Source organism: Gallinula chloropus (assembly GCF_964237585.1).
Source record: "Gallinula chloropus genome assembly, chromosome: 1".
In the NCBI taxonomy this organism is placed as follows: Eukaryota; Metazoa; Chordata; class Aves; order Gruiformes; family Rallidae; genus Gallinula; species Gallinula chloropus.
In genome coordinates, this window is record NC_140085.1 from 155,710,722 (window position 1) to 155,729,068 (window position 18,347).

General features: G+C 42.6%; 1 protein-coding gene across 1 annotated transcript in view; it reads left to right on the plus strand.

Moving 5' to 3' along the window:
* Positions 1-1,637: 1,637 nt before the first annotated feature.
* The window catches only part of TMTC4 (transmembrane O-mannosyltransferase targeting cadherins 4), a gene marked incomplete at its 3' end in the record, with an annotated part of 55,561 nt that continues 38,851 nt past the window's right edge, over positions 1,638-18,347 (plus strand). Inside the window, exons 1-5 of the mRNA XM_084280100.1 lie at positions 1,638-1,700; positions 4,061-4,276; positions 9,182-9,297; positions 11,371-11,587; positions 15,510-15,597. Of these exons, the coding sequence (XP_084136226.1) occupies positions 4,115-4,276; positions 9,182-9,297; positions 11,371-11,587; positions 15,510-15,597 (583 nt within the window). The 5' untranslated portion in view covers positions 1,638-1,700; positions 4,061-4,114. The remainder of the gene's footprint in view (positions 1,701-4,060; positions 4,277-9,181; positions 9,298-11,370; positions 11,588-15,509; positions 15,598-18,347) is intronic.

Sequence of the window (18,347 nt, forward strand, 5' to 3'; positions counted from 1 at the left end):
ATCTCACATATTACCTTGCATTAAGATACAAAGCTTACTGATCATGCCCACCTATATCACTTAGTCAGGGATGAGGGCAGACAGGCAACATCATTTTTAAAATAACAAGTAACAATTTATTGGTTTGCAGGTCATAGTCTTTGTGTATTTATTTTAGCTCTTGTAACAAAGCGACCAGAAGCTTATGACTGGTAAAAAGAGGTGTGCGTGTTTGGTCACAGCAGGTTGCCAGCTCTCCACCGCTTTCCAGTCCAGAAGCACCTCAGATACCTTGTGGTGGCTGTTGAACAAGCATAAGTTATGAGCTTAAAAGCAGGAGCTTCATATATACTTGAATAATACACTAGCCTGGAAATCGTGCTGGTTCAGCTGCTGCCTCACAAGCAGCTGAGCTGTCCATGTCAGAGCAGCAGATGTTTCAAAGCAGGTGTCAAGCAGACAGTTCTGGGTGGCAACCAGTGAAGCCCCCCCCTCACCAGAGCAGCATTTTCACTTGGGAGTTAAAGCCTCAAAGGGGCTATAAACCAACCTTGTTAATGTGACAGCCGATAATGCAAACATCTCAAAAAAATCCTACTCCAAACTATACGTCCCTGCCTGGCTCGCAGCCAGGATTTCTCATCCAATTCCAGCATATAAAGATTTTATTGTTTTTAGGGAAGCTTCAGCCGAACGCTCGGCGGTACAGTTCGGCATTTAATCGCACTTTCTTACGGGTGAACCGCGATGATGAAACGCGCGGATAAAGTACACCTGACAAAAGCCTTTTTTATCGCTTCCTGCTGGTGTCTGTCCTGCGGGGAACACGGGCTCGGCAGGGGCTGGGATCAGGACGGCGGCTCCACTAACGCGCCCGAGAGCTGCAGCGCCAGGCCGGCCCCGAAGGCAGCCGCGGACACCCCAGGCTCCCGCCTGAGGCGGCGAGCCGCCCCCTCCCTCCCTCCCCGCGCTGCCGCCCTCGGGGCTTTGTACCCTTTTCTCTCTGCTTTGGTTTTTTTTCTCTCAAGGGGAGATTTTTCGCTTCGCCTCAACCCGTCACGGCAGGGACCCGGCTCCCGAAGGAAAAGGGGGCTCAGGGCACGGAAAGGCGCGCTTCCCGCACCCGCAGGGTCCCCCGCGGTCAGGCGAGCCCCCCGCGCCGGGAAAGCCCTCCCGCGCGCCGCGGCTCACCCGCCGGTAACGGTCGCGGCGGCGCGCGAAGGCAGGGCGAGCGAGCCCGGTCTACCCGCCGCCGCCGCCGCTCCCTCCCCCCGCCCCTCGGCCAGCCAGGTGCGCGGGACAACGACCATCACGCGGGGCAGGGGCAGCGGCGGGCGGGCCCGCTCTGAGAACGCGGAGCGGGCGGCGGGCAGCGCCCGGCTCCCGTCTCTGCGCGAAGCAGAAGAGAGCAGAGTTTGGGGCGGAGGCGGAACGACTCGCACCGGCTCAGCGACCGCCGCAAGTGATCTCCTCGCTCCGCTTCCTCGGCCCGGCCTGCCTCGCGTCATCGCCGCCGCCGCCAATGGGCGCTCGGAGCTGCCCCGGCGGGGCGGGGAGAAGGAGGGGTGGGGCGGCGAGGCAACCAATGGGCTCAGAGAATGTTTCCCGGAGGCGAAGCCGTTGCGGCCCCTCCCCCGCCGGCCGCTCCGGCTGGGGGCTCGCCGGGCGGGAGAGTTTCGTACCCGGGTGGGAGATGCCGCGCGGGCTCCTTCTCCTCGCAGGTAACGCTGCGCGGGGCCCCCCCGGTGCGGAGGGGCCCTGCCTTTGCCCCTGCCCCGCTTGTTGTCGGGAGCGCAGGCGGAACTGGCCCGGGCGGCGCGGGGAGGCGGGTACGGTGTGCGGGGGGGGTGTGTGAGGGCCGGGGCGGAATGGGACACCCCCCGCGGCGGGGCCGGCGCCGCCGCCGGCGGGACAAAAGGGGAGCGGCGACTGGGGCAGGGCCACCGCGAAACTCCCGGCGGGGCTCGCCCGCCCCGCAGCCTCGCCCCTGCCCGCCCGCCGCTGCCTCCCCAGGCGGGCTCCTTCTCCGGGACCGCCCGGCGGGCGCTCGGGACGCCCTCAAGTTCGTGGGGCAGCGCGCACGGCCGTGGTGACCGCCTGTGCGAGCCTCCCCGCCGCGCCGGCTGTCTCCGGCGGGACACGCAGCGCCGGAGCCGTGCCCTCTCCCCCCGCCCCAACCCTTTCCCGACCCTCCGCCGCGGTGGGTCGGTGCCCGGCGGGTGTGTTTCGGGGAGAGCGCGCTTTCCCGGGCCGGGTTCGGCTTTGCCCGGAGAAGGCGGCGGGGCTGTGGCGGTCGAGACGGGGGAGGCGCCTTCCCCGCCGCCGCTGGGCAGGCGGGCGGGCGGGCAGTCGCGTGTGGGCCGGCCGGCAAGGGGAGAGAGAACCTTTGGGGCGGCCGCGGCGGCGGGAGGTCGCGGTCCCTGGTGGGTGCGGTTACAGAGCTGCCCCGGTCGGGGAACCCCCCCCGGACCGGCCTGGTCATGGGCACCGCGGGGAGGGGGGCTGGCAGCTGGTGTCCGCCGGGTAGCTGGAGCGAACACAATGGGGGAAACTTCAGAGGGCACAACGGATTTTGAGTAGATTAACTATTCTGATCGGGTGGCGGGCATTGCTGCTGTACCTGTGCTGCTCCAAGCGGTGCCGTACGCTTCCCTGGGGCTAACGGCCGCGGCTTCAGGCTTTGGGTTTGTCCAACTGGGAGCACAAGGGCGAATCACTTTGGAAAAAGGTTTTGCTCGGATGGGTTTTACTCCGCTGAGGAGCTCCGTCCTCCCTCAGGCTGCCCAGCTCCGTGTTACTGACTTGGTCTGAATTTGGGAGCGCTGCGGCACCGTCCCCAAAGCGAGAAGGGGCTTTGCTGTGACGGGGAGCAGCGCCTGTGCGTGTGTGCGCACTGAGACTGGGGGTGTGCGCAGGCTGGAATCCAGTATTGCAAACAGAAGGCTACGAAGCAATTGCCTTAGCAGCTCTAATGGTCAAGTCTGTTCAAGAAGGCAGGTGACTGCAGCTCTTTCCTAGGTAGTCTGAAGACATTAAACGCAGCAGTTGATTTTAAAAGCTGGTAAAGAATAAAGATAATAAGCCATGCTTTTGACTCTAGAAGTTGTGTAGTTGGGCTACTACATCTGCCTGTCATTCTTGGGGCTAAGAAATAAAACCTTTGTACTCTGCCCTGCTTTTACTGTAGTTTTCCAGTCATTACCTCTTCCCCCCCACAGTTGATAGTAAGACCACTCACAATACTGTCAGAGCACCAGAGCAGCAGAGGCAGAAAGCTGTCCAGGCAGAGGACTGGCTTTGCAGCATCAAAAGAGATCCTTTCAAGTAAAGGTGGCTAATGGATAAACTTCCAGCTTTAATACCTACACGCTGATTTATCACTCAGTGCTGTTGGTCTGCATGGTTTGTTTCATCTGCTTCAGCAACCTCTTAAGTCCGTGAATACAGCAGTGGAATTTAGCCTATACTGTACTTGCAGTGTGCAGTGAAGGGAGTGCTACTTTGGCCTTAACTGTGTGTGTTTTCTTGTCTCATTTGAATTGTTGAGATTTAGGGCCTAGCCCATTAAGTGCTTTCTGTGTAGGGTCTGCCTGTGATGTTTGCCTGAGTTCCCTATATGGGCTCTATGTAAGACTAGATACTTTAATTCAATTAACAGAAGAGAATTTAACTCTTTTTACAATGGATGATGTTTGGATTTCACACTCAGAAGGAAATCACAGTGCTTATCATTCTCTTAAGCATTTAAAAAATACTCCACGGTCCCTGTGATGCCCCTGTTTGTTTTACTTGAAAAGAGTGGCAAGAAACAGAAAAATAGAAACTTGCTCAAGGATTTACCTGTGCCAGAGCTTGAACTTAGAATGTAAAAATTTCTTGGCTTTATCTCTGTGCTCTGACTATGAGGAATTACGCTTTTCTTCAACATATGAAGTCCAAAATTATGCTCTGGTAATTATGAAACACACTTGAGAGAAAAATGTTAGGTCATATAAAACTTCTTTCTCCTCTCCCAACCCAACTTTCATTCTCTTTTAGTGAAATGCAACTACAACTGTGCAATTGTTTGTGCTTCTTTCAGATTTGCAACCAACATAATGCTGAAGCACCCAACTTGGAACAAGTATTTCACAGAATGGCACAAACAGAACCTAATCTGGACCATGATGTATCATGGTTTCTCCTTCCATCATACTGGGCTAAAATGGTTGTGGCGTTAATTTCCTTCCTCTGTTTTGCTAACAGCTATGATGGAGATTTTGTCTTTGATGATTCTGAAGCCATCATCAATAATAAGGTGTGTGTTTCTTCTTGCCCCCTGCACCCTTCTGACATAAATGGTAATAGGAAAAGAAATAATGATAACAGTGGAGCTAAGTAAGGTTAAAATATTCATCCTAGTAAATATTCCTTTTTTTGAACTTAATTTTTCTGTTTTATTTTTTGGGGTTGACAGAAAACTGAGCAGTGGTGCTCTCCCAAGAAGCTAGAAGCATAAGTATGCCTAACAAAATCTTACTCCTAAAGCTATTTGAATAACATGACTTGGGTTCTAATGCATAAATAAGAAAGCGAACAAATTAAACAGCTGCTTTTTTATTTTTCTCCCTTGGAATGTGTCCCCTTTCATTGTTCTGCAGGTGAGATGCTCTACTTAACAAATGTTGATACCTGTTTGAGGGGAAGGGTTCTCTTTTTGCTATACCAAATGGGCCTTGTCTGCTTGTCATCTAAGAAAGCATTATCTAATTTGGATGTGATGTTTAGTAACGTTTATTCACAGGGTACCTGTACATCAAGACTGCCTTAGATCTAATTTTGTGCTCGTTTCTGAGTCAGTGAGACTGCAGTAGCTTCTTCTAATACCCGTTGATGTTCATAGGAGTTCTTTCATTAGCTTTTCAGGGTGACAGATGAGTAAGCCAATGAATAAACTTGCAAGATACATCACTATGTGTGATTGCAGGGTGCAGGGGTTCTCCAGCAGGTTTATACCATAAAAAATGTTACAGGGAAAGCTTCCTTTTTTTTACCTTCTTTCCCCACTTAGAAGTTCATCTGGCAACAGTATTTGTTTTGAAACAAGAAGCAGAGTATTCTTCTGCTCTATTTTAAAACTGATCATACATGCAATGAACAGCCCTTGAAATACTTAGAAATTAACTTGTGACTCAAGCTTCTAGCTGAGGTTCTTTTGACTTTGAGGAGTTGAGTGTTTGCAGTTGCGGAGACACTTGATAGAATGACGTGTAGCAGTTAGTGAGCCCTGTGCTCACGGGTGGGCCTTGGTGTTACAGCTCTTGGGCTCTTCTGGGAGGTACTTGTTAGATGTTTGGAAAGAGAACCACAGGGTAAGAAGAATCACCACCATCTGGGTCTTTTTGTGTTTTCCTAAAGCTATGGGGATACGTGGAAGATAACCCGGAGACTAATGCCACTAGAAAAACACAATTCAAATTTTTTTGACTTACCCAAGATTTAGAGGCAACTTATCACATTGTGCCTTTTAGAATCCCAGAGAATTACTGTTTCCTTAGACAAATTTCTATTATGCTCGTGTAAGTCATTGTACCTTGAGTTATAAATGTATGAGGGAAAAATACATCTGCTGAACTGGAAATAAATCTCAAAGCTTCTAAGAGAATACTATAGACAAATTAAGAACCTACAGTGACTTTATTTTTGGTTTTAATTTATTTTTGGAGAGGCTTTATATTTTAAATTACAGCGCTCCTGGCAATGTTTCATTCTCCAGCGTTTTATTTGGGGCACGATTATAATATTTTCATTTCCTGAAAGAAAGAAAAAAAACCCTGATGTTGAAACAAGGCAGGTTGTTTAGTGCATTTGTAATCTTTCTCCATTTCTTTCAGTTTTTGCTTTCAAAATGTTTCAATTTATCTATGCAACACAACCTGCACCAGGATTATAGCTGCTGGCAATACTGAGAAATTCAACCAACTGCTTAAATGGATTAATTCATACCTAGTCTGTATGTTTGAAAACCTGTGAGGCTTATTCTGTTTTTCACATCAAAATCCTCTGTTATTCCCTAGAAATTAAATGAGGTTTTTGTGACAGTATCATTTTAACACAGGGGTCATATGAATATATGGAAATATAAAATCCAAAAGAGAAATGCAGAGAAGATTAGTTTACCAGTTTAATGGGGAGGGAAGGCATCTAGCAAAGGCACAGTTTATCAAACAAGGTATAGCGTATTTTATTCCTATTCAATAGGAGAGACAGCAGGTGAAGTAATTTGGTACATTTACTGAACATTACTTAACCAGTATTTTCTTAGGTACCACACAGTGACCTTTTTGTTAATTTACTAGCTGCTACCACCACCACCCCAATCTTTCAATTATTTTTTAGTGAAAGAAAACACTCTTCATTGACCCATTGCCTACCATATTGTGGAATGTTCTGGTATGAGATTTTATTGGGGTTCAAGGCTGTTCTCCAGATGCTCGCTTGTCATTTTAAGCAGCATTTTAACTGGTACGCAGCAGTGACTTTTGTCTTTATTTACTAGCTTGGCAAGACAAACAGTTGGATTAGGAGGAGCTTCATACACAATGTGTCATTTCCATAAGCCTTTATATAGAAGAACTGACCTTTCTTCAAGTATTGAACTCTGCTGTGTGTAAGCTGCTGCTAATCAAATATTTAGAGATTCTTTGATATCTACTTTCAGTTCTTGCAGAGAAAATCATACGTAAGTTTTAACCAGCTGTGTTTCTTCCAGCAAACCCATTTTAGTGTAGGTCCACCAAGTAGGAAAATTAATGTAAGTGGCTTTCTCCACAGAACGTGAGTACAAGACTAGAGATTTCTAGGTCACATGGAAGTGTATTGTGATCACTAAGTAATTCCATGTATTCAGCTTTTCCTGCAGTCTTCCTACAGAAGACAAAAGAATGATTCTGGAGGAAAAGGAAGTCTACCCTTGCACATCTGTAATATGTTTCTCATCTCAACTTAGTGAAGATCATCTGTGACATGGAGAAATTAATACCAAAAAAAAAAAGTCTTTCATTGTCCTTTTTTTATTTGTTTTAGTAAATGTATGTAAGGAGTGGTGGTGTTTGTTGAAAAAAGAGCCTGAGAACCACACTGCCCACTGACAACTGTCCCCCCACAGAGTACAAAACTCTCAATATATGTTGGTGCACAATCCAGTCCCAACGTGCCCCTGGAAAAGCAGGCCTTACCAATTGATTTAGCAGGCTGCTGGTTGAGTGCACTCCTGCTCTGAGAGTCAAATTATGATGGTTAGGGCTTGTGCACACCAGTGAGGAATGGAACAGGAATTTAGGTGCCTGAGGACAAAATTGCAATCCCGGGAGAAGGAAGAAACTTGTGAGTGTTGCTTGGCAGTAGAAATATTGTGAGAGGGTGAAGAAATTTTGCACCTTGATAATTCTTAAGCCTGAACAGGATCCTCTCTGAATAAGATTTTCCCTAAGAATGCCTTATTCACAGCTGCAGTGACACACAGTGACTTTTCAAAGACCACTGTGTTAGACTTGGTCTCTTTTCCATGTATTGATAGTAAGCTACTAGAGAATGCTTTGCTTCATTTGACAGCTTACTAGGATTTTTAGCCTACTTCCCCTTCATAATGTTTTGGGGTTTTTTAACCAGTTGTCTAATACTGGACAAAATTGATCAAGTGAAAGAAAGAAATCTTCCAGGTTATTTTTTATTATTATTTTTGGGTGGAACACCAGAATGTGTTAAGAGAGAAGGAAGAAAAATTGAGATATTTTAAGTTCAGATCAGCAGCAGCCACTCAGTGTGTCCCGGATGCTTCTCTGCACCTTGGAACACACTTTGTGTGTGTTGTCTCTTGCCTTGTTGGTAGTCCAAAAATGCTAGCTAAGGATGAGATGGAAGGTATTGAAGACTACAGGAGGTGCTCAAGGAACTGTAGAAGCAAGTGAGATGGTAGCAGCATTTGAGAAGAACTGGAGTTAGTGAACCAAGGGTATTGCAGTGTGGGAAACTTCTAAGTAGATAGAGACCTAAGAGGAATAAGAAGACATAGGACATCAGGCTTTGCAACGCCTTTCATGGTTCTGTGGGTTTAGCAACCTGGTTTGTCTGCTTACTTATGTTTGTATTGGCTTGCTAATCTGTTTTGGTTTGTTGGTGTCTTGAACAATTTCAGGGGAGAAGATGGGGGTAGAGTATCTTGGGGTTGATGGCAGGTATAATACCAGCACTCATACAAAATCTGCTCATTGCTCATACAATTTTGTTCTTAGGTTCTCCCTTTAAGTGTATTTTAACCTACACATGTGCTGTAGCATAAATTGGTATGTAATTGCCCCAGGGACGCAGAACAGGGGCAAGTAGCTGATGAATATATTAGATTAAGCTTTCCAGCTTGTCCTCACAGAAAACAGAGGCAGATGCTACCAAGGTCCATTGTTTTTTCCTCTTCAAAGTCTATGTTTTCTATTCAGTAGTCTAGGTTATTTGGATTTTTTTTTTCATTATCAGCGTGGCTTTAAGATAAAAGGAAAGAATAGACATTTTCTTTGCAGTGTTTTTGATGTGCTTTTTTCATAGTACCCTACCTCACCCCAAATTAAAATAATTCATTACTTTTTTGTCTTCTGCTATTAATCTTTTAGAGCAGTATATGGAGATTTAAGATTTTTTTAAGCTATTTGAATAGTGTCCTGTCCAAAGTAAGGCTTCAAAAAGAGCTGATTGTTTTTTTCTGTCTTTAGTGTCCTTGCTTTTAAGCTTTCATTAGTAGTTTTGCTACTGACAGTGGTAGAAAAATAGCTATTTGCAGCAGAGTAGAGTTGACCTCCTTCACAAGATCCTAGACCTAAAATCAAAGGCTTTTACTGAATTATAAGGTAAAGGGCTATTTTATGTGTTTCCTGTTCCAGCTACTGTCCATCTTAAAACTGATATGAGTACTCATAGCTCTACTACATTTTGTGTACTTATGCCTACTTAGAGAATCCAAGCATCTTGGCCTTTATGATGACAGGCATTCAAGATGTGACCTTCACTGCAAACATGTTTGCCTTGTAAAATGTCAGTAGCGAGCCAACAAAACACTTGCTATGTCAGTGTTAGCTTGAGCTCACATTACTTACAACTTGTTTGTGTTTTAGCTGCTTTGAACAAAAATTGAAATACGAAGAATTTGGTAATTTATGATGTTTCCTTTCAGGACCTCAGGGCAGAAACCCCCCTTGGTGACCTGTGGCATCATGACTTTTGGGGTAGCAAACTCAGCAGCAATACCAGTCATAAGTCATATCGACCGCTAACTGTCCTAACATTCAGGTGAGACTTGCCTTTCTGCTCAAGGTCTGAATTTGTTTGGTGTGTAATGACTCAATCGATTTTAGGCAAGAGGCAACAGAAAAGTGGGGAGCAAACTATCCAGAGGCTAGTTGGATACCTTTCCTGAATGCGATTTTCCTGTTCACTGTCTTAATCTCAAATTGAGTTCTAATTTTCAAATTGTTTCTTTTCCACAGTATATGTTATTTTGATGTTCTGTATCTCAGTGTACCTTTCAGAGGTTGCATCTTATGCTCTTACATACCTTGGTACTAGGAGCAGTATGGTTCAGTATGTAGGTCACATCATCAAAGAGCTACAAGGTGTGTGTTCCCTTCACTTAGCCATGCTGCCACTTACACTGCTATTGCAGTTTCTGTTCTCTGCTTTCTTGGTGACTTGTCCAATGATTGTTTTTGTTTTATAAGTAGCATCACTCTACTGTGGCCCTTTGCCACTAGGTCACTGAATAGTCTTCCCACCTCTTCTCCTCCTGATACTCTAACTTCAAGCGAGTGTGCCTGAAAATCCTAGAGAGAGATGTCTGTCTGTATATATAAACTTGCTGGCTTGTTCAAATAACTAAAGGTTTATGAGGATTACTTCTCTAGATGCTTAGTTCATGGTTTTTGCACAAAGGTTTGAGTGAGCAGTAGACCATGTAGAAATTTTGCACATTAATACAGAGAATCTTTGAGGTTTTTAAGTTTCTTTATTTTTCCCCACGCAGCTCAGTGTCGTGGATGGGGATCTGGCAATGGTTCTGCAGTTGTCTGGTCTAAGCCAGGGACTAAGTGATTGCAGGAGAAGTACTCCCACTCCTAGTCTTCATATTCAAGCAGAATGTTTGACTCTTGAGTGCAGTGTCAGTGTTTTAAGTAGGTTTCACTGTCTGTTGGGGTTTCTTCACATTTTAATCAAGGAAAATATGCAACCGAATAGAATGTGTCAGTCTTAAAGCTATTAAAGCTTTGAGTGCATTACACGGCACATGCTTTCCTTTCTTTTCAAGGTCTCTGTGGTATATTCCATCTCTAGTAACATCCTGGTTAGTTTAAAGAGCAAGCTGGGATACAGTTATTACTATATCTGAAAATATAGATGAGCATGTGGAGATGGCCCATAAAATGCTATTTTCACAAGTAAGAAATTGGTTTTCTTAATTTCTCTAAGCTCCAACTTCATGTGTATCACATTTATAATAAGCTAGGGTGGGGTTTTTTAAATAAAAAGTCAGATGCAGACTGACCAAATGAACTATATAAAATCCCCTATCCAAACTAAATTTCTGTATATCTCACCTATTGATGGAAGTATACAAATAGTAACAAGATGTTTCTCTTTTTCCTCTCCATTTTACCACAGATTTCCTATCTTGAACAGGGTTTTAGACTGAATTTTCACTTACACTTCCTTCTGTTTTTAATACTTGCATGAAACCTCTCTCTAACCGGTCTCACAAATTAGTTACTAAGATGTGCAAACTGACTGCTTTCTGGATTGATACTGATTGTACCCAGCTGGTTTCCACATCATCAGTCCAAATGGTAGGACTTCCTTTCAGCTAGAATGTCAGTGGAAATCATAGTCTCAGTGCATATTACTTTCCTCAGTGTGTGGGTTTAATTAAAATAATTTAATCAGGTTGGTTTTGGACATAGTTTCTCTTAAGGCCATGCGTATCTACCCAGTAGGCTGAGTTACTTATCCACAGGGCACTCCTGCAATACAACACTGAAGTTACGTGACCAAAACCCAGTTCTAAGTTACCATAGGAATGATTAGCATAATAGCATCAACAGATGTCTTTGGATAGGATAGATATTATGCTGAATATGGTATTCCATATCAATACCTTTGAGTAAAGACCAGGACATTGTTTCTAGCTGACTGTAGTGCCTAAGAGGTAACGCTATATGTGATGGGTTTTGCTGCTGTTTTTCAGCGCCCCCCCCCTTTTTTGTGTGTGTGTGTTTAATATGATCTTGCTGTGGGATTGTTTAGGGTTTCTGTTTGCTTATCTCTAACCATTGATGTGTAATTCCCAGCCTTAATGGTTTTGTTTCTATATAGAATTAATTACCTTTTTGCCGGAGGCTTCTACCCCGTTGGTTTCCATGTCATCAATATAATACTCCATTGTACTATCTCAGTGTTGATGGTTGATGTGTTCTCCATATTATTGGGTGGACTGCAATTCACTAATAAAGGAAGAAGGCTAAACCTGGCTCCAAAGACATCTCTTATAGCTGCTTTGCTGTTTGCTGTACATCCAGTGCACACTGAATGTGTAAGTACTGAATAATTAGCTCTAACGATTTATATCTTGGAAGTTCTTGATCATCTTGACTAATTAATTCTGACATAGCCTTATACTCTGCACATTGCTTTTATATATTCTTAACGCTTCTCTTGGCACATGTCTTATGAGAGCAATCAAATACTATGGTTAGTACGGCCAAAAGCTTGTAATTCCACAGGGCTGGACCTTATTAAGGAAGATAAATTAAATCATTTAAGTACAATAACTAAAGAAGGATAGCCCTAAACTACAGAGTTTCCCTAATTACCGGATTAAGAATTCATTACTAGAAACATTAGCTCATGAGCAGCCAAGGAGAGTGGAAGATAAACTGAATGCAAACGCCTAACCACTTTTCATTTCCATTTGCTTTTGTTAAGGAAAAAAAACCAAACCACAACACTAAAACAGGGAGATGGAAAATTTGAGTAGGGGCTTTATAGGGACTTTGTATGTGATGGTATTAGAGTGCTGCATCTAGTTTTTGAACTGCAAGGAGGACACTGGGAAAAATTGAGAGGATTCAGAAGAGCCATGAAAATTATTAAAGGATTGGAAATCATCCCATGTCATGAGAGATCGAACTCGATGGGTTTATATTTTTAACATGAAGGAGAAGATTAAAGGATATTTTTTTTATCACAGCCCTTAATTATGTACATGAGGAACACAAATTTGATGGTGGGCCCTTCAATAGTGCTGACAAAAGCATAACACTGGCTGGAAGTTTAAGCTGTAAAGATGCAGAATAAAAACATGGCACATGCATAGCAACCAATTAAAATGCTGAACCAAAGATCAAAGTCCTTGTGTGGAAATTCTAGTGAAGAGGAGATGATTTTCCTCTCCCTTTTTTTTCCCCCCTCTCCCTTTTTTATGTTTTCTTTTTTTTTTCCCCACTCCCCTTTCCTCCACTCATAGCAAAGAAAATCTTAGGGCCTGATGCCAGTGGGCTTGTTGGATGTGGTCCTCCCTGATTGCTTGATCTTGTAATAATGACTGAATAAAATATAATCACAATGCAGGAATAATATTTGTTAGGGTTTCAAAGGACTGGGCTACTGAAAAAATGCTAACTTCAACTTTGATTTTTGTGCTGGTAATGAACACTGAATTCTCAGTGCACCTTTCCGTGTGTGTGGCACTGATTTTTCATTTTTTCACAATATGCCCTGGTTTTGGCTTTTTTTCATTTGCTTTGCACATGATTGATGGGAAAGAGGTTATGGAGAGCTGTGCCTCTCAGCTGACTGGGGACCCTGCATGTATGTGAAACCTAGAGATGGTGCAAAGTTATGTATTAGTAATTTGGCACCTTCTTTGGCAGTGTGGCTAAAACATCCTGCCAATCATTTTCTGGTGTTTGCTTGCCTGCAGAATAACTTCTCTGTGAGAGCATATTGTGCTAGTGTTGGGTCTCTGATATTTGTTCCCCAAACCCAGTTCTAGATGTCAAAATGAAGTAAAACAAGTCTTCAGTGCTTTTGTTGTTCTGACACACAAGTAGAAATCTCACTTGAGTCTTCACTTTGCAATAGACCTACTATTGAGTCCTTTATCAATATCTGTAATCTATTCTTCATTCAATTTGACTCTAAAATATATTTAAATCAGCAGGCAAATGTTAATAAGACCTTGGTCGTGTCAAATAAATTACAAGTGAGGCGTTCAGCTTGCATATGCAAGGTTTGAAGACTTGTGTATGCTTTGGACAAATATTGGAAGCAGAAGGAAAAACTAGCATGCTTACATACCATGTCTTTTCCACAATCCAGGAAGGAACAAAGGCTTCTAATCATTTACACAGTGAATAATAAATCTTGCTGCGCCGAAGCAGTTATGATACTGCTTTGGTTCTAGCATGAGTGTCAGGCAGTAGCTCATTAAAAAGCATTTCTCATTATTTTAAAGCTGTGAGTTTTAAGTATCATGACATCCTGGTTTTGAAATGAGATGACATATTTTGACTTAAAATTGTGAAGAATCTGTCTGTTTGCCGCTTTGGATTTTGGTACATACAGCACAAAACAAACTGTCATGTAAAACAGATACTGAAAGATTTAATGCTTTCAATACCTGTGTAAGAAAAACACCTCTCACTTTTCTACCTACAAGTAAACACTCTTGTGGAGTTCTCTCCTAAAAAATGTTTATAACACTTGAGTGATGAAATATTAAATGAAAGAGCGACATAAGAATATACCAGATGCTAATTTAAAACTCTATTTTTGTTTTGTTTACCTTGTTACCAGAGGCTATAGGCCTGATCCTGCCTATGAGATAACATTTGTACTGCTGGAGTTATCTGGGGCCATATATGTATCACTGGACCCTTAATCTCTTTGTTGTAACAAGTTGGCATTTGTTTTCAAAATTGTGTCAGTTCACCTTACTTTTATCTCATTACCTGAGAGCAGCTCCTGAAACGGAATGACACTTCATTATTTTCACCTTTCAAAGCACTCCACAGCTATTGAGTTAATTTTCATACTTCCTTTATGAGATAGGAAACGAAGCAGGGAAGTTTGATGCATGGCTTTGGATAAATCAAGGTATTTTTCTGAACTCAACTTAGGTTTCCAACAGTTTCTCTTTTTACAGTGCTGAAGTGAAGCTGAGGGTAAAGTGAGAGAGTCTCTTCAGTGCATTCAGTCCTACTGTCATGCCTCTACACTTCTCTTTCTCTGATATTATTTAGAAATAGTTGTTCGGTCATGTCAGGCTGACACGAAAAATGCCCTTTTCCTAAGAGAGGGTTAGCAGGTGCCTTTAAACAAAATGAAGATACAATTTATCCTTTTACTTTTCTCTTTCTGTTCCACTCACAGAATGGGACAATTGGTATACTACACAAAGCTGCTGCTTTTGTCCCTGAACCATCACCTCAAAAAGCAGATGAAAAAAACCCCACTTTGTAGCCCTTCTGCCCTGCTTCAGAAAAGCCTCTGTGTACATCTTCCCCTGGAAACGTGGAACCCAGCACTCCAGGAAGAAATGCTAAACATAAAACAAAGGGCTGTTTCCATGATCCTTGCCCTTGGTGTATGTTCTAGTGAGGTCCCAGCATCAGGGTTGCCGCCAGCCCTCTGTGTCATGTTTTCCACAAAAAATTCATGGTGCATCCTGACACTTCTGTAATTGAGGAGTGAAGATCCAAGAATACATCGTGCTGTGTCTCAGCAATTTGCTGTAAATACAGTTTAAGGGCTTGAACCAAAACTTGCCCTGAGAATGCACTTGACTTAAATAGCTCTGGAGTACAGAGGTCCCAGAATGCGCTTCTCATTTTGTTTTGCATTAGTACAGCTTCTGTTAAAAAGATACAGTTGGAGGTAACTCTAATGCAGTCAATTAGTATAACATTAAAAACTGCTGGAGGGGGGATTTTTTACAATTTTTTTTTTCTGATTCTGCAGGCTGGAACCTCTTTGTCCATTCTGAGCATTCAGACTGCAGTTTGAGGGCTGGCTTGTCTTCTGACAGTGGCCCGTCTTGGTTTGCATTTCAGCAGAGCTGTGAATTTTGTTGGGGTTCAAGATGTTTGCTAGGAGTTCTCCTGAAAGGCAGCCTGATGCAAAAAACAGATGGGATAGGGCAGAGTCTACATTTTCCTCAGGGAGATCCTTCTTTGTTTCTTAGAACAGCAGTGTTTTCCAAAATTAATGCCAAATCAATTACCTAATTGGTACTAAGCAACAGCTAATCAAAATTAGACTGTGCCTAAGAAAACTGGGTATCACTAATACCATATACCAGGTTAAGAATACTGCTACAGCAATATTCTTTTATTCAGTTTTATGCATTTATTCTTTGATACTTTGTATATGTGCATGTACCTTTAACTCAGGTTTTGTAAGGAAAAAAAATCTGGTAATCTGAAACTTTTTTGCTTCTTTTTTTTTTTTTTAAGGTTGCTGGGATTGTTGGCAGAGCAGACCTCCTCTGTGCCCTGTTCTTTTTGCTGTCATTCCTTGGCTACTGCAAAGCGTTTAGAGAAAGTAAGCGTTCCGTTTGCCTCTCATTTTATGTCGTGTAAATTCTCTGCATTCATACGTATCGGTGAAGTATAGCAAAACTAAAAATGTCAGCTAGATGGGGTTTGAATTTATTAATGTTTATACCCTCATAAAATATTAACAAAAAAAATCCACTTTAGCAGGTATTTATTGTTCGGAGAGCTGGAGTGGTTGCTGTCCCTAATTCCTGTTAAACACTATGAATTTATTTTAAGAAAAGTCTATTTTGTAATAGGCTTATTTGTTAAATGTTTTATTGTTTATAAGCATAAAGAAATATTTCAGTAAGTATCTGAGAAATAAATCAAACCTATAAATGTATAGTCTTAAATATTTTAGTACACTTTGTGCCATTATGTTGAGATGGCTTGAATGGGAACAAACTTTAGGAGCCTTACTTGTATTTTTAATGAATTGTAAAGAATTATTCATATGAGTAAGCCCTCTAAATTCCTGCAATATGCAATTGCTGGCATACACATACTGAATAAAATGTTACTCGTAAAGTTTTTGTGAGACAGCTGTATTTAACATGAGTAATTCCCTTCATAGATTATTTTTTTTTTTAAGTGAGCTTTTAGATCCGTTGTATTATTTGATCTGATTGCAAGTTGTCAGTTCAAATACAGTTGAAGAGAAATTATCTTAGGGCTCTGTTAAATAAACACATGAGAATATATCAATTCAGGATTATGAAAAAAATATACAGAGCATGCAGTCTGGTATCTGAATGTATCCCACCACAGGAAATATGGGAATTTTTTGGTGAACCCATGAAGACCTGTATTTTGAAGAGCATCTGTAGTATCAGTTCAGTGGGCATGGCCTGTAACATTTAACCAGAGCTGATGGTGTACCTGAGCGGGCTTTGAATGACCTAACTTAACAACATAGTCAGAGTTTAGTGTGGGCTGAGGGGGAGGAGTTAGTCCATGGTGTGCTCTGAGATGCATGAATAGCTTCTGCTAAATGACTTTAGATTGTTTAGAACTATTTTGAGTATTTGTACAGCTTATATTAAGAATTTAACCTAATCTTTGCCAATTCAAATGAATCACTTATGGTGATTTCTATTCACTTCTGGTGGTTTGTTCTCCCCTTTGAGCATTCTTCATTTCTTTCAACCAAACTAGCACTTTTTTGATGAAAGTTGGCCAGGGGATCTTGCTTGTTCATTTATTCTTTTCTCACCTATTTTGCTGCGTTTGGTTGCGCTTTGATGTTTCTTTCGTTAGTGCCAGAATAAATTAGGCAAATCAAAATATTTGCCACGTGCTTTCCAGTATGTTGGTGCAGGTAGACCTGTATGGCAGGAGTCATCTTTGTCTGAAGAAGAGCCAGATTCTTAGGATGAGCATTAGAGACTTTTATGTAGGACCCTGTATTTATTTTGCTATAGAGGACATGTGATGCTTACCCTGGTTAGGAATATTTTGAGTGCCTGTACAACTTATGGAGGCCAGTTTGATAGCTTGTAGAAGTTGATGTCATTTTAATAGTATTCTGGTACTGAAACTCTTGCCATTGAGTTAGAAGGAGGAAGACTGAATACCAAGTGGCACTTAGTATTTTGCATTGGACATGGCATCATAATAGTGTCAGAGCTGTGTCTTTTAAGCAGCTTTGCCAAGAAGAATTACAGTCTGCCAGCGTAGTTGTGCCCTTTGTCTTTCAGATCAGTTTTCAATGTTTACTGCTGACATTGCTGCCTGCTTTTCCCTAAGCAAGTTCTTAAAGAAATTAGGCTTTCGTTGTACTCAAGAATTTGTTTCTAAGGTACATGCCTGAATCTTTCCCAACAGTTTCCTCATTTTGAGTAGCTCACTGAAATTTCAGGTTCTTGCAGATCCTATCTGGCATGTCCTAAACAAGAGAATAAAAAGTTATTTCCAGTGCTGTGGGAGACCAGTAAGAAGTTCTTGAGCAGATCTTGCATGGAGCCTGAAGGAAGGTGCCCAAGCCTCAGAGTATTTCTTTCCTCTGAACCTTACATGTCTCACTGCAAGCTGATGAGCAATGTGCCAAAAGCCAGACATACCAGAGTCAAGGCTTCAGGTCGGTATGGTTCTGATCTGAAAACTGGTTTTGAAATGCCTGGATGTGCCTTTCTGTGAAAATCATTAATTTGTAAATATTAAGGTGAGTGATATAGTCTCACCAACTTTCTCATCCCACAACTGGACAGCTTGTCCAGAAGGATGCTGTGAGGGAAAATATCAAAAGCTTTACTAAAGTCCAGAAAAAACACACCCACCACCTTCACTAGCTGGGTGACCTTGTAATAGAGGCACATCAAATTAGTTAAACAGGACTTTCCCTTTGTGGGCCCATGTTGACTGTGCCTGATGATTGCATTATTCTTTAAATGCCTTTCAATAGTACTCAGTATAATCCTGTCCATAATTTTTCCAGTAAGTGAGGTTAGACAAGCAGGTCTGTAGTTCCCTGGGTCTTCTCTCTCACTTTTTTTTGTAAATTGGAATAACATTGGCTGGCTTCTGGACAGGGAGGACCTCCCCAGGCTCCCAAGACGTTTGGTAGATGATCAAGAGGTGTCCTGCCATAACATCTCCTAGCTCCTTCAGCACTCTGGAAAGCATCCCAGTTTTTCTCCACAACCAGTATCCCTACAAACTTGATCTATAGCCTCATACTGGCTGAACCTTCAGGAGTTTTCTGTACTTTATCACCTTAAGCATTTAACTTAGACGTGCAACTTCAAAGCCTTTTCT